The 15,409-nt window shown below is 35.5% G+C and overlaps 1 protein-coding gene across 1 annotated transcript; it reads right to left on the bottom strand.

The window, feature by feature from the left end:
• Window positions 1–6,406: 6,406 nt before the first annotated feature.
• LOC118587992 (olfactory receptor 8D1-like) lies at window positions 6,407–7,289 on the bottom strand. The gene is given in 2 exon segments (XM_036194234.1): window positions 6,407–6,995; window positions 6,997–7,289. Coding segments are annotated over 2 exon segments (882 nt in total).
• Between the last annotated feature and the right edge of the window lie 8,120 nt (window positions 7,290–15,409).

The raw sequence follows: 15,409 nt of genomic DNA, 5'->3' as shown, positions 1-15,409 counted from the left end.
TTTAGTAATGTTTATTTTACATATGTGTGTGCCCTTGTGTTTGGGGTATAAATGTTCAGAATTGAGACTTCATCTTGGTGGATCTTTCCTGTGATGAGTATGTAATGTCCTTCCTCATCTCTTTTGATTGATTTTAGTTTGAAGTCTATTTTGCTGGATATTAGGATGGCTAAACCAGCTTGCTTCTTAAGACCATTTGATTGGAAAGTCTTTTCCCAGCATTTATTCTTTGGAGGTGTCTATCTTTGAATTTGATGTGTGTTTCTTGTATGCAGCAAAGAGACGGGTCCTGTTTTCGTATCCATTCTGTTTGTGTCTTTTTATAGGTGAATTAAGTCCATTGATATTAAGGGATATTAATTACCAGTGATTTTTCGTTCCTGTTATCATTTTTATTTTTTGGTGGTAGTGTGTGTGTACTTCTCTTCTTTGGGGTTTACTACTGTGCTGTTATGTATTGCCTGTGTTTTCATGGGTTTATCTACCTTCCTTAGGTTGGAATTTTCCTTCTAGTGCTTTCTGTAGGGCTGGGTTTGTAGATAAGATAAGTATTGTTTAAATCTGGTTTTGTCTTGGAAGGTCTTGTCCACTCCATCTATGATGATTGAAAGTTTTGCTGGGTATATTAGTCTAGGCTGGCATCCATGGTCTCTTAGTGTCTGCATTATATCTGTCCAGGTCCTTCTGACTTTCAAAGTCTCCATTGAGAAATCAGGTGTTATTATGATGACTTAACCTTTATAAGTCACTTGGCCTTTTTCCTTTGCTGCCCTTAACATTCTTTCTTTATTCTGTATGTTTAGTTTTTTTAATTATTATGTGGCGAGGAGACATTTTTGGGGGGGTCTAGTCTGTTTGCTGTTCTATAGGCTTCTTGTATCTTCATAGGCATTTCCTTCTTTAAGTTGGGAAAGTTTTCTTCTATGATCTTGTTAAATATATTTTCTGTGCCTTTGAGTTGGTATTCTTTTCCTTCCTCTATCCTTATTATTCGTAGTTTTGGTCTTTTCATGCTGTCCCAAATTTCTTGGATATTGGGTCATGACTTTGTTGGTTTTAGTGTTTTCTTTGACTGATGAATCTATTTCTTCTACCGTATCTTCAACACCAGAGATCCTCTCTTCCATTTCTTGCATTTTGTTGGTTATACTTGCATCTGAAGTTCCTGTTTGTTTACTCAGATTTTCTATTTCCAGCATTCCTTCTGCTAGGGTCTTCTTCCTTTTTTCTATTTCCCTCTTCAGGTCTTGGACTGTTTCCCTTGCTTTTTCCTGATTTTCTTTTAGGGACTTATTGTTTTCTTCTGCTTTAATTGTCCTTTCCTCTAGTTTTCTTATAGCATTTTTCCCTTTTTTTGTTTGTCTGTTCCTCTACTTTATTTTTGATTTCTTCTATATAAGGCTCTAGCCTCTTCATAATGTTACTTATAAGGTTGTTTTCTTCTTCTTCTTCCATTCCATGATGTTCAGGTCTAGCTGTTGGAGAAGGGCTAGGTTTTGGTGATGCTGTGTTGCTCTTTATTTTGTTGTATGTACTTCTGCCTTGGCGTCTGCCCATCTCCTTGTGGATTCGTTCTTGGTCTTATCTGTGTACTTGGTCCAGAGAGACCTGATAGATTTAGGGAGCCTCTCTCTGGTCCAGATGGAAGCTCTGGGCCAGATGGGAGCTCTGGTCCAGATGAGAGTGCTGCCTGGATAGGAGCTGGGGACTGGACTCTGAGTCTCAGGAAGTCCCTGGAGTCTCCTTATCTTTTCCAGATTGGAGCTCCTCTTGTACAGATGGGAGTTCCAGTGTAGGATGGAAGCTCTGATCCAGATGGGAGTTCTGGGGCAGTTGGTAGCTGGGGGCTCTCTGGTCCAGATAGGAGTTCCAGGGCAGGATGGAATGCTGGAGGCTGGTTTCTATGTCTCTGGAAGTGGCTGGGGTCTCTGGCAGATGGATGTTGGGGCAAGGCGTTGAGGTTGTAATGTCCACCAGAGGGTCTCTCTGGTCCAGATGGGGGAGTTCAGGGGTGGATGGGAGCTGTGGGCTGGTCTCTGAGTCTCAGGAAGTGGCTGGGGTCTTGGGAAATTGAGTGTGGGGGCAGGGTGTGGCGTTTGCAGGATCTGCCTGCAGTCTTGGAAAAGGGGAGCCTTCCTGAAAGCTGACGAATGGCCAGGATCTGGGGCCAAGTTGGGCAGGCTCTCCCAGGATGGCTGGTGCCCAGGGTTGGGACCCAGAAGAGGTTGCCTCTCTGACTATAACCCCAGGCACTCTCCTCTGGTCCAGATGGGAGTTCTGGAGCAGGACGTAAGCTGGGGGCTGGTTTCTAAGTCTCTGCAAGTGGCTGGGGTCTCTCGCTGGGGTGTGGTCGCAGGGCATGGAAGTTGTAGGTTTCACCAGAGAGTCTTGGAGAGGGGGAACCTTCCTGGTGAGGATGGGTGTCCTGCCCTATGGCCAGAACATCTTTAAACGTTATTCCTTTCAGTGAAATGGATAATGCGGATATCACTACTACTCTAAAGACCTGAAGATCAAGGGCAAATTGCTCAAGGTGAACTAATAAATTATTTAATCATCAAGGACTGTCTCTTTCCAGTTAGCAAAATATCTTAAATTTTCCTTTCCTTTTCATGGTTTATGATATTATTCATACAACTTCTTTTCTTTTACTTCGTCCTTAATATACTGTTTTCATGAACACATGACTTTCTATTTTCTCCCTAAATATTTTCAATAAGTAAGCTCCCATTTCACAGTCCTGGGGTTCTTGATAAAAATGGAAACATTTCAGTCATATGGTGTTGCCATCTGTTTGTGACTTCTGAAACCTAATGTAGTTAAATATTTTAATGGCATAGTAAAATGGCAATTGTAAGATCTCTTCCAAGATCCATGACTTTACTATGTCTATGTAATAGCAATTAATGAAAAATAAAGGCCAGATATTGGAAAGAGATTGAGGAGGAGTACATAGGATGTTTGGAGGGAGGACAGGGTCATGGGAAAGGATGTAATTAAAATATAATTTCAAAAAAGTAAAATAAGTATTTCCAAAAACCATTTATTTAAAGAAGAAATACAATAGAAACAATATTTTCTATTCTAATGAGCACATAAACATTTATGGAGTGCTTGGTCATTAGATTGGATAGTGAAAGAGGGAAACAAAGTGCTAATTGGGGAAGTGTTAGGGAACCAGTACTGGCACTCTGTGGATCTTAGATAGCAAGGCCTTGTCTAAGGCCATCATGTCCTAGTTGCTTCATTTAAGCCCCAAATAAAATGGCTTGACTTTTTACCATGTAAAAAGAACACAATGTGTATACTTGGTAGAAGAAGGGATTCATTTTACTTTTCCTGTCACAATATATGAACATTATTTATCCCTAAGTAACTTGGATATAACAATAGTTTCCCTTAAATACATTTTTAAAATTTTGGCTTTTTTTCCTTTAAAAATTAAGATGAAGGCTTTGTAACACATCAAGCCTTTAATCTAGATCTCACATTTACTGCTTTTCTCTAGCACTTAAATTCCTCCCAAATTTTGTATGAATAAGAATTCTTATGAAAAAAATTCTTATCTAAATAATAATGTATCTTTTGTAGCATAACAAAGTCATCATTATTACCGATAGTATATTTATTCATAATGCAGGAAAATAAATCTTGATTGACATCAATGATAACAAATTATATCCATAGCCATTAGTGCAGCAGAGATGAGTGGAGTCCTGTGAGTGAACCACTGTCTGGTTGTATTATTAGTCAGTATTATCTTTAAGAACAGAACTGATAAAATGAAATTAAGAAACAGTAAGCACATAAAAACACATTTTGTATATTTCATCACTGGTGACATCAAGTTCAAAACAAAATATCCATACATTCAAACTGTTAAAATTAAAATAAAAACATGAAATCAGGTTTTGGATTTAAAATAGACTAACTGCAACTCTTATCTATAACCATCATTATATGTTTAAGTTTTACCTCATTCAGAAGTAGATGTGCAGGTGTATGAATGGCTAAGAGTTTAACACAGTAGGCACTTAACATAATTTACAAATATTTCAGCTAGATATTGTTTACATTAACATATATGTTCATATCAGCATAGAACTGATAATAACTTTATTTGTAATAAACTAAAAGACCTTGAGTGATCGGCAATAACTAAGTGATAGATGGTGATAAATCTATACAGTAGTATTCTAAACAATAAAAATGGGATTGTGGATAAATGTTTAAATTAATATTTTGGATAAAACAAAGCTAAGAACATGTTAATAAAATATCCATTTACATGAAGTTATAGACTGCCAATCCACTGAGAAAATGTAAATATCAGGTTTTGTCTTTGGGCAGCAGCGGTCAAAAGTCATGATAATAATCAACTATTTTTTTTTATTTTGACTGCAGAAATAGTTCTAAAATTGATAAATGTGTCAAAGGTAATCTTTGCCCTTCTTACATATATGCAATTTCATGTAATTCAACTTCTTTCAATACATTTTTGTATGATGGTATATTTCACGAACATAAAAAAAATTAATGACTATATACATAAAAATCAATTTGGGGACTTTGTTAGTGTATTATCAAATTTGTAAATTAATTATAAAAACTAGTATCTTTCTTGATTTGTTCTATTCAAGAATTAAGTTTCCACTTGTTTAAGTCTGTTTTTGGACATTTTAGGAGTAATTGAGTGTTTGCCTATGGAAAGATCTTTACTCCTTTTGTTCAATGCATGCATCTATATTATGTCTCCTTGTTGCTCTACTAGCAGGGTTTATGTCTTGTAGCTGAATATACTTCATACTGAATTCTAAATGTTCATATATCTCTCAATCACTTACTGATTTTAGGTTAGATTTTGGAGTATGACCTTATATTGTCTGCAGTTAAAGATAACTGTTTCCTCTTTTCCTAATTGTTACACTCTTAGGGCATTTCTTATATCACAGCTAATTTATATTTAATAATACATCATGATGGTCAAGGGAAACACTTCCTTTATATTGACTCATGGCAGTCAGGGCACAAATGGAAATCAACTCACATACTCTGAATAAAAAATGTTAAAATATATTGAGCATAACTGAATATGCCAATCTTTTCTGCTGCTGTTTTTTTTTTTTTTTTTCAGTTTCTCTTGGTTATCTTGTACATTTGTCTTGTCCTGTCAAGGATTAATGGATGGACCTAGAATCCAATCATCCATGTTTCTGAATCTTCCATATTAGTGAGCAGTCCAGTACCTCTCACACTGCTGGTTTACCTTTTGACAGTTCTGTACATGTGTACCATGCATTTTACATTTTGATTGCTCTTAACTCATGCCTTTTCTCTTCTCCCTCTCATGTCTACTCCCTTTCGATGCTAATCCACTTTTACATTTGTGTGTATTGATTTCTATCCCTTGGTTATGACCAGGAACATCTGTGTACCTGGAATTAGAACTCTGCATTGGAGTTTGGTGGGCATAGTGGTAATACAAATGAAGATACTGACTCCCCAACTCCCAGATCCATCATGAGTTATATGAGGAAATTTATGACTAATGATCATCTAAATAGACATAATTCCAAAATGCATTCTAAATATGTTTATACCTTTAGGCCAAAAAAAAAAAAACCCAAACAAACAAAACAAAACAAAACAAAACAACAAAAACATCCTCTCAATACTAACGAGAGAAGTTTCCATTTACACTGAACAGTGGTAAATAGAGACTTAAAGCTGCCTGGGATGGTGAGAATAAGTGATAGATAAGATATGAAGCCTAAACAAGTCATTTGTACTACTTTACACCCTAAGGCTCAAGAAACATTTCAGATGAAGGACAGAAGGAATGGAAGTGGTAGAAGGTAGGGAGAAAGGCAGTCAAAGTATACACTGTATAACACAATCATTGTACTCATGAACTAAAAGAACCCATAACTGTTCCTAGTGAACCTAGACAAGAGAGACCTATTCACAATTATTCATGGATAGTGGAAGGGTTCATGGGTCCACACCCCTTACTGTTGAATTAAGAACATAAAAAGGTTTCAATAAGCAATTACTTAACAGTCAAAGAGGAGACTGATGTTAAAAACAAATAAATTACCATTTCATTTATACAAAAGAAAATGATCAGTTTTCCTGCAAAAGCACTAATACCTACCTTACAAAATCAACTTCTCTTTTATTGAAAAATTGAAACAACAATAAATGGTAAAGCATTTTCAAAACTATCAATGTGGCTTGCAGGTGTATAGCGTAGTGCTTACCTGGTATACAGGATGCTCTGAGATCAGTCCCATAATGACAAACTCAAATGCATTGTATATTATGAGAGAAATAAAAATGAATATAAAAGGCATACTTTCATTAGAACAATTCTCTTCTCTCATCTACCCTTTGCCAAATGTAAGACTTATCTCCCCACCAAAAATCTGCCCAAGGCTTTCTTCACAACTTTGTTCCTCAAACTATATATTAATGGGTTCAGCACAGGGATCACTATGGTATAGAATACAGAAGACACCTTCTCTTGCTCTAGAGAGGTACTTGAAGAAGGCTTGAAATACATAAAGATGATAGACCCAAAGAAGATCCTGACAGCCATGAGGTGAGAGCTGCAGGTTCCAAAGGCTTTGGACTGGCCCTCTGATGACCTGATGCGAAGGATGCTGTTAAAGATGAAGACATAGGAGATGGTCACAGCTAGGATGGGCACCAAGGTGTTGATCCCTCCAGTGATAAATAGGAGAAGCTCATTTTTGCGTGTGTTAGAGCAGGACAGGTTGAGGAGGGGGAGAACATCACAGAAGTAATGGCTTATGATGTGGGTTTTACAAAAGCTCAGTTTCATCATAGCACTTGTATGTGCAATGGCAGACAAAAGGCCTAGAATGAAGGCAATCAGAACTAACAGTGAGCAGAGTCTAGAAGACATGACCACATTGTACAGCAATGGTTTGCAGATGGCCACATAGCGATCATATGCCATAGCAGTCAGGAGCCATGCATTCAGAGTAAAAGATCAAATTTTTCTTCCCAAGAAAGTTCACCAGTATTTTGGGTATAATGACAGTGGAATAGCAGAGATCAACAAAGGATAAGCTGCTGAGGAAATAATACATGGGAGTGTGCAGCAGTGGGCTGACAGTGATGAGCAGGATCATGCCCAGGTTCCCCATGACTGTTACCACATAGATTCCCAGGAACAGGAGGAAAAGGGGCAGCAGGAGCTCTGGCTGCTGTGTTAATCCCACCAACACAAACACAGCTGCAGTAGAATGATTTCCATTGCCCATCCTTTGATTATTTATGTGGAAGTAGAAAAAAAAACAAAACAAAAACAAAAAACAAAAATAACCTTAGTTTACTATCATATCAGCATGAACAAGCCAAATTTCATGTGTAAATAAAAATTGCATGCAAAAGACTTTACTCCTCTTCTAAATGTAACCAAAACTTCAAAGAGAGATTAGAAAATTGCCAATGCACTTTTTTCATCCACGGACAATGGACCATGGACCACTAATTATTTCCTCTAACTTTTATAGCCATATCTGACAGCAACAGCAGAAGTTGTAAAGCCAGCACAGCTGCTTAACAAAGACCAAGTAAAGCTGAGCCCATAAAGTTACCTCTGCCATGCACAGAGACTTTTACTGATGGGCAAAGAATTATGTAGAAAGACGATAAAAGAATGAGATAGCAGGACTTCCCTTTCTCAGGAAAGTTAGCTCATGCAGAGATAATGTGATGTCATATTGCCAAAGAACAATGGAATGCCAGGATTAGACATATACACAAATTATATAAAGATATAAAATGTAAACATTAATGAAATTGAACAGTAACTGAAGCAGCTTTGACCTATGGATTCTTCTTGGGCACTCTGACCATTATGAGTTAATAATACACTGTTTGGAACATGGTAATCAGCCTTAGCTACTAGCCTGAGAACAGGATGTCATATGCATCTAAATTTTTAAAAATTGGATTTGGGATTGATTAGTAAAAATGTTTATAAAAGGTAACTGTTTATCAATAATGATTAAATGAGGTAAAATGGTTGTAAAAGGTAACTCTGTTCTGTCATGGTTTATCAATGATGACTAAAAGACATGCAAGAGGAAGTGAGACACAATTCCAAAAACAAAATGATATTGTCTATTTTGGAGCAACATCAGTCTATCCCTGTTTACTGAATTCTGTATAAATAAATACTCTGACTGCTAGTCAGTTAGGCTGCAAGAATCATCCAGTCACGATGCCTGACTCACTTCTTCCCTCAAAGACATGTTACATCCTCTCAGGACATTTCAACTGCTGAGGCTGCCACCAAGGAGGTCAGGAAGAAATAAAGAAGGGATATTTGGGGTGGATTGATTAATGATCTCTCTCCTCATTGCCTGAGATGACTCCTTCAACACAAACAAATAAGCAGTTATTTATGTTTACCAAGGGACGGTATATTTAAGGTTGGATTTACCCTTGATTTCTTTCTCTTGCAGATATGTACAGGTTAGTGTGCAAGATACAGAGTCAGTAATAAATACATCTGAGAGAAGTTCTTTAGGGAATCAAATGATTCAGAGTCATGGAAATTCCTATGAGGTTCTCTGTACCATGACTGGTTAAATTTGGACTTGAAGTGATTTCCTCAGATTGTGTGTCCCAGTCATAAAATATATCAAGAAAGGATGAGAGTAAAAGAGATAGGAAGACATTACCTACTGGAAAGAATACTGAAACAACCACTCCATGTGAGTGAACATGGTTTTTATGCCAACTGTTCCTTTCTGAGTCATAAAACTTGTCATAAATGAAACTGGGCACTCACCTAGGTCTTGCAGAGAAAGCAAGGTTCTTAGAAATTACTTGGTTTCTTTTTCATGTAACAGATAAATTTTATGATATTCAAATTAATGGCCCCTGCTTTCTTACACACATTAGTGTCAATGGCTGACAAACTACCAGTGTTCTGAAGCATATCACCTCTAACTTCCCAGGACCAATAATCATGAGCATAGTGTGATACGGAACTTTAATGTGATGCTCCCGAGACTTTGATTTATTAGGGATACAAAACACTCATAGGTATACAAATTCCCGAGAGTCCCCAACATTTAACAACAGCCTGCACAATGCTTCTTAGCCTCCTGTTACCAGTCATCCCAAGAATAATGACAGCTGGAAAGAAAGTCCTTGTTATGTATTAACATATTATCTATAAGATGCAAAATTAAATCAGATACCAATTGCTGGTTCTTAACTAAGATTTTATTGATTATTTTTGTACAGATAAGAATTTCTTTTGTTTAGCTTTCAGTAACTAAAAAAAAAAAAAAAAAAAGAAAGAAAAGAAAAGCAAACAAACACACAAGAAACTATTAATACTTTATTTGAGTGTTCTTAAGGGAGGCACTATATCTATTAGGAGGAACTAAACAAGTTCTTAGGCATTGATGCTGGGTCAGACATATACATGCTATCCCTCAGTCGAAGCCCAAACCACTGTACTTTTGAAGATTTTCCTTCAGCAATATATCAGAGATTTGTTACTCCACCATTAGACACAAAATTTCTCTCTTACCTCCTTAAGTCATAGCTTACTCTTAACTTGAAGTACTTACATCTCTAAGTCTATGAACAAAATGGCAAAACATTGACAGGCTACGTGTACTTCCTCAGAGTCTGACTGAAGCCAGACATGAGTCAATATGGGCTGGTGGAGTAATATGGGACAGAGGTCTTAGCAACCTGGCCTCTGGAAAAACAGCAACAACAACAAAAAAAATGTCCCAGTTATGGTCAGTCCTGTAATAAGAGGTGACAGCTGCTTCTTATTTCAGGTATCAGACCTCAAATCAGTGTCATATCAGTCAATAATAACAGGTATCAGGAAGGAAGGATGAGAAGCCTTGGTTCTGGAACTAGACCTGATTTAGACTTGTCATCAACTGTGTGACTGAGTTGTTAAGTATTAGTGTTTTGTTTTCCTTTCCTACTCAATGATGTATTTTTAATTAACTGAGAAAGTAATCATTGAATTTAAGAAAATAGTATGGTGCCTTACAAATGCTCAATCAATATGGATCTTTACAGTAAATCTTATCTATATCAAGGAGTTTATATCAACATTACTAATTTATAATTTTCCTTTGAATACATTGTTTTAACATTCTTTTTAAAGTGTCTTATTGTAAAGACACATAGGGTGATTGAATATTGCTGTCCTAGTCATTAAATTCTGTTTTAAATTGCAAATGTGCACTATAGACAGTTACAGAATCCTGAGAAATGTTTATAGAATTGGAGTGTTGCCCAAGGCAAAGACTTTAACATGTGAAATAGGCAATAGATTTTTGTCAAGTACCTTCCAGTCTTAGATTAGTCTATCAGGCAGGCTGGCACATGGGAAATTTTTTTACTTCTATTTCCAAATCTCTATTGTTTAAATTTATTGAAGAATGTAGCAAACTTGCATCTAATTGGTCCCTTGGGATACCAATGACTAAATCATGAAAAATCCCCAAGGGCATCTGAAAACCTTGATCTAGGTGGCAGTGAAGGTGTTCAACACTTGATAACATGCCCATGAAATCAACATTGCTGTATAAACACCAAAGCTCGATTCCAAGGCTGAAAGACCCTGAACTTTGCTAAGTACCAAAGACTATGACTTGGGCAACATTTACAATATGGCAGAGAGTCCCATGCAATATATAGTGACAAGTATCTCCAGTTTCAGTGTCTTTGTAGGAACTGGATTGGATGTCATCAGTGAGAGCATCATAGGAAGTTCAGGGTGAGCCTGAGCTGGTAAGACATTATCTCAGAAAACCCAGGGCCTGCGATACAGTTCAATGATAGGGCACTGGGTCTAATCCTCAGCACTAGAAGAAATCCAACTTGATTCTGCAGAAAAATTGTTCCTATTTTTTCTTTTCTCTAAAACCAAGAATCTTCCAAATACTTAGTTATTTGAAAATGTTTTATTTTTTATGAAAAACGGTATTAACTTAACAATTTCATGGATGCATTTTCTTCAATACATGTTTTTACATGAAAATAAAATATCCTTTCTCTCTCATAAGAAGTTAAAAGTGGTAAGCTATATTCTGTGGCATTTTGTTTTCTCATTTGGTGTTTAACCTTAAAATTATAAGTGCATAATAGTATCCCATTGTGATTTAACTTGCATTTTCCTGACTGACAATGTTCAATGTATTCCTATAACTTATTTGCATTTATTTAATAGTTATGATTAAAACTGTCTTCTAATAAGTTCCTTGTTTTTGTTGAGGTAGAGGAATCTCCTGGCTTTTTATGTTCGCATTTAATGAAACTTGTTTGTATAATATTTCTCATTGGATATACAATTTGTAAATATGTTCTCTATGTGAACTAACAGTTTCTTCTTTGTAAGTAAGTATAGAAGATTTTTAATATTTTAACTTTTAATTATAGTCAACTATAGAATTAAGTTTCCAAATTAATGTAATTTACAAATATTCCGTACCTAGGATATCTTGATGGCAGCATGTATCATATTATTGATTTATTCCCTTTACTTATTATCAGTATATTAACACTGTTACAACTATTATGCCTAGTGACCTATTGTGATTTTACTCCTTTGTCATCCAATGAACTACTATGGTGTCAGTAAACTACCAGGAATCTCCCATTATTTTGTTTGTTTGTTTGTTTGTTTTTTGTTTTTTGGGTTTTTTTTTGTTGTTGTTTTTTGTTTCTCTCTTTAGTCCCCTACTGATCTTCATTGATCTGTATTGCTTTGTTCTCTTTCATGATCTCAATATAGAAAAATTTTAATTTTCAGGTGGTTTAGTTTTTTTTTATTTGAAAGAAAATCATGGATTGCAATTGTGATATGTCTGAAACTAAGATCATAATAAAATACTTCTGTTATTTTCTAGAGGAACTGTATTTTTTTTAAAATGCATTTAAACCTGATGTATGTAAGTTTATTTTTATATGTTATTAGACATGATTGAGGAAAATTGAGTTTTCATTCTTATTTTCTGTATAATTGTTCAGTTATTCCAGAATTAATATTGAACAGATTATTTTTGGGCTACTTTTTTTTTTTTACAGTTTGCCAAAAATAAATTAACCATGCATATGAGATTTATCTGAATTCTCTATTTGGTTCTGCTGAGATGTGCCCCTACCTTCTTAGGTGCACATGAATTCAATAATATGATGCTAAAGTAAGTACTTAAATCTGTTAATTATGATTGTGTAGTGTGGTGTTCTTGTGGACTTCCTAACAGTGGGATTGGGGATGTCTCTGATTCTTTTTCTTGTTCTTGGGAACTTTTTCCTTCTACCTGTTGCTTTTTCCAGCTTCTATATGAGTTTATACTAGGGTTTGTGCCTAGTCTTTTTGGAACTTGTTATACTGTGTTTGATTGTTATCTCTTGAAGGCCTAATATTTCCTGAAATGAAATGGAGGAGTGGATCTAGTGTCAGAGGAGGTAGTCAGGGAGAGAACTGGGAGGAACAGAGGGATGGGAAACTGCAGTCAGGATGTAATGTATGAGAGAAGACTAAATAAATAAGTAGTAAATACATGAAATCTGGTAGTTTGAGCTTTACAACTTTGTTTTGTGTATGAAAAGAAGAAATAATTTATTGTATTTTAATTAGAAGAAAATATTTTCTCTCTATTAGGATCATTCTGTTTTTGTGTAAGGCAGGAAATTATTTTGTTATTATCATAAAAAATTCTAATATGGTTAAAGTTAAGATTGTATTGATTGTGGTTTGAATAGAGTAATTCCATGAAAGTACAATTTTCCTCTAAGTATAGGTGTCTTTTCTGACTGTTTTGTGCAAAGTTTTGTTTAAAATATTCTTGAGAATGTATACATTTGGTTAGCCGTTTTTATTCAAAGCAAGTTGAATGAAGGGTTTATGTATATTTTTATTTATTTTTGTCTCTGCATCTGTGTGTGCCTGTGTATGTGCATATGTGCCTATGTATGTAGTAGCATACATGGTGTATGCATGTGGACATTAGAGGACAACTAGAGGAGTGGATTTCTCCATCTGGCATTTGGGTCCTGTGGATTGAATCCATGTCCTCAGTCTAGGGACCAAGTGCCTTTATCCCATGAACCATCTGGCTGGCCAATCTATCTATCTTAAAGAAGTGGTACTCAACCTTTCTAACCTTCAACCTTTTAATAGTTCCTCATAAAATTATCTCATTGTTATTTCAGAACTGTAATTTTTCTACTGTTATGAATCATAGTGTATCTCAGATATAGGATATCTGAAATACAAGTCCCAAAATGGTTGTGATCACAGATTGAGGACCACTGTCTTAAAGTATGTATGTTGCTTCTATTATAACTGGATATCTTTCTTTGTTTGTATATATGCAGCAGTACAGGGTTTGGGGGGATTTTTCATATATTCTGATCTTATTATTCGAATTGTACGATTTAGTTCTAGAGGCTTTTCTTTTTCTGAAATTGTTGAGACATATATAAATATATGGAAATTATTTAGTTCTTAAACATATCCTCCTGCCTCTTTACTATCCTTTGCTGCAATAGCTAAGAATACCATATGTGTGTGTGTGTGTGTGTGTGTGTGTGTGTGTGTGTTATATACATATATATATAATCTCTTTGCTAAGCATTTATTAATTTTCAATGCCAAATTTTTGTCTACTTGATTTCTATACTTTGGATATCTCTATTGAGGTAGGTAGGCTGTAGACTTCAAATCTACTTATTCATACCTCATGAAATGTTATAGTAGATGTTTTATTATCAAAATAACAATTTAATATCAAATGTTTTATTGTCAAAGATAGTATCTGTATAATCTCAAAGCTTATATCTCCTGGTTATATTTTCTTGAAAAGTGATTGCATATTGTTACTTTCTTTCTAGGTTGCATTCAATAAATTTCCTGTTATTTAGGTCTTAGACTGTATTGAAATTTTCAAGACAGTACTGATTTGTGTAAGCTTTCATGTGTCAAGCTAAACAGTATCAGACATGCGATTCCTCCTGTTTCTCTTTGTAGGCAATGCTTCTAGAACCAGCTCTAAAACTTTTACAATTTATCTCCAAGAGTCTCACTGAAGGTTGAACAAATGGTTTGAGTTCTCCACATCACATCTCTGTGATAATCTTTACTTTCATTCTGCACACACACACACACACACACACACACACACAGAGAGAGAGAGAGAGAGAGAGAGAGAGAGAGAGAGAGAGAGAGAAAGAGAAAGAGAGAGACAGAGACAGACAGAGAGACTGAGACAGAAACAGACACAGAGAGACACAGAAAGAGACTCAGTGAGATATACAGAGAGTGACACAGAGATACACAGAGAGATGCAGAGAGAGTTGAGTAAGTAGACAAGTCAATGTAAGATTCCTCTGTCCAAAACGTTTTTCTGAAAGTTTTGTTTCTCATGTTGTTCATATGTCTTTCCAAATCTCCTAAGAGTTGTTGGGGCACAACTGGATAGATGTGGGAAGAGAAAGGAAGGCAGGGGAGAACAGTGAAGAATTACTAGGAGGAAGACCAAGGAATAAAACTAATTTTCCAACATTTTCTATAGACAAAGACACATTGCATCAGTTTCCACAGTGAAAATGTGGCTTACATTATATATTTCAGTTTGATTATCATTAATAGTTATGCCATAATCCTATAATTTATTTTCCTTCATTTATTTTTGAGATTATAAAATAATTATATCATCCTCTCTCTTTCTTTTCCTCTGCCAATTCCTCCCATATACCTTTCCTGGTTATCTTTCAAATTAATAACCTCTTTTTTCATTATTTGTTGTTATATGTAATCCTAAATACAGCCTCCTTAGTCTCCAGTATTGCTTTCTAGTTTGTTTTCAAGGATGATCATTTAGTATTAGATAAGCAGTTGAAGAGCTTTGCCCATGAGAAAACTGTTTTTCCCACTTGTCTTCTAGTTTTGTAAGAAGCTCCTCCCATGAAGTCTCAGTCCAGTAACTTTAACTCACTATGTACTCTAAATCAGAAGAGCAAAGAGGAAGGAAAAAGTTGAATCTCTCTTATAAATGGGGTGTTCTTCAGGAGTGTATCTCCTTTTCCATAGCTGCTTCCTGTTACTTAGCAAAGTACCTAAGAAAATGAACTATGTTCTACCTAACATCTTAATTGTAATCTTTGTCAAAATAAGTTTGTAGTGACTATTGTCCAACTCAGCAAAAACTTAAGTCCCCAGTTCTACTCTTCATGGATTTATTTTCTCCATATTGTTCTGCTCCATAATATAAGGGATTTGTTAAAAATGAAACCAATATATGTATGATAAAACTCTGTGGTCTGATTTAAATATTTGTGTCTTGGAGAGGTGTGTTCTGCTTTGAAGTCATACATTTTTGAAACC

Source organism: Onychomys torridus, chromosome 7, assembly GCF_903995425.1.
Source record: "Onychomys torridus chromosome 7, mOncTor1.1, whole genome shotgun sequence".
In the NCBI taxonomy this organism is placed as follows: Eukaryota; Metazoa; Chordata; class Mammalia; order Rodentia; family Cricetidae; genus Onychomys; species Onychomys torridus.
The sequence above is the reverse complement of the archived record's forward strand: the minus strand, read 5'-3'. Positions and strand labels throughout refer to the sequence as shown.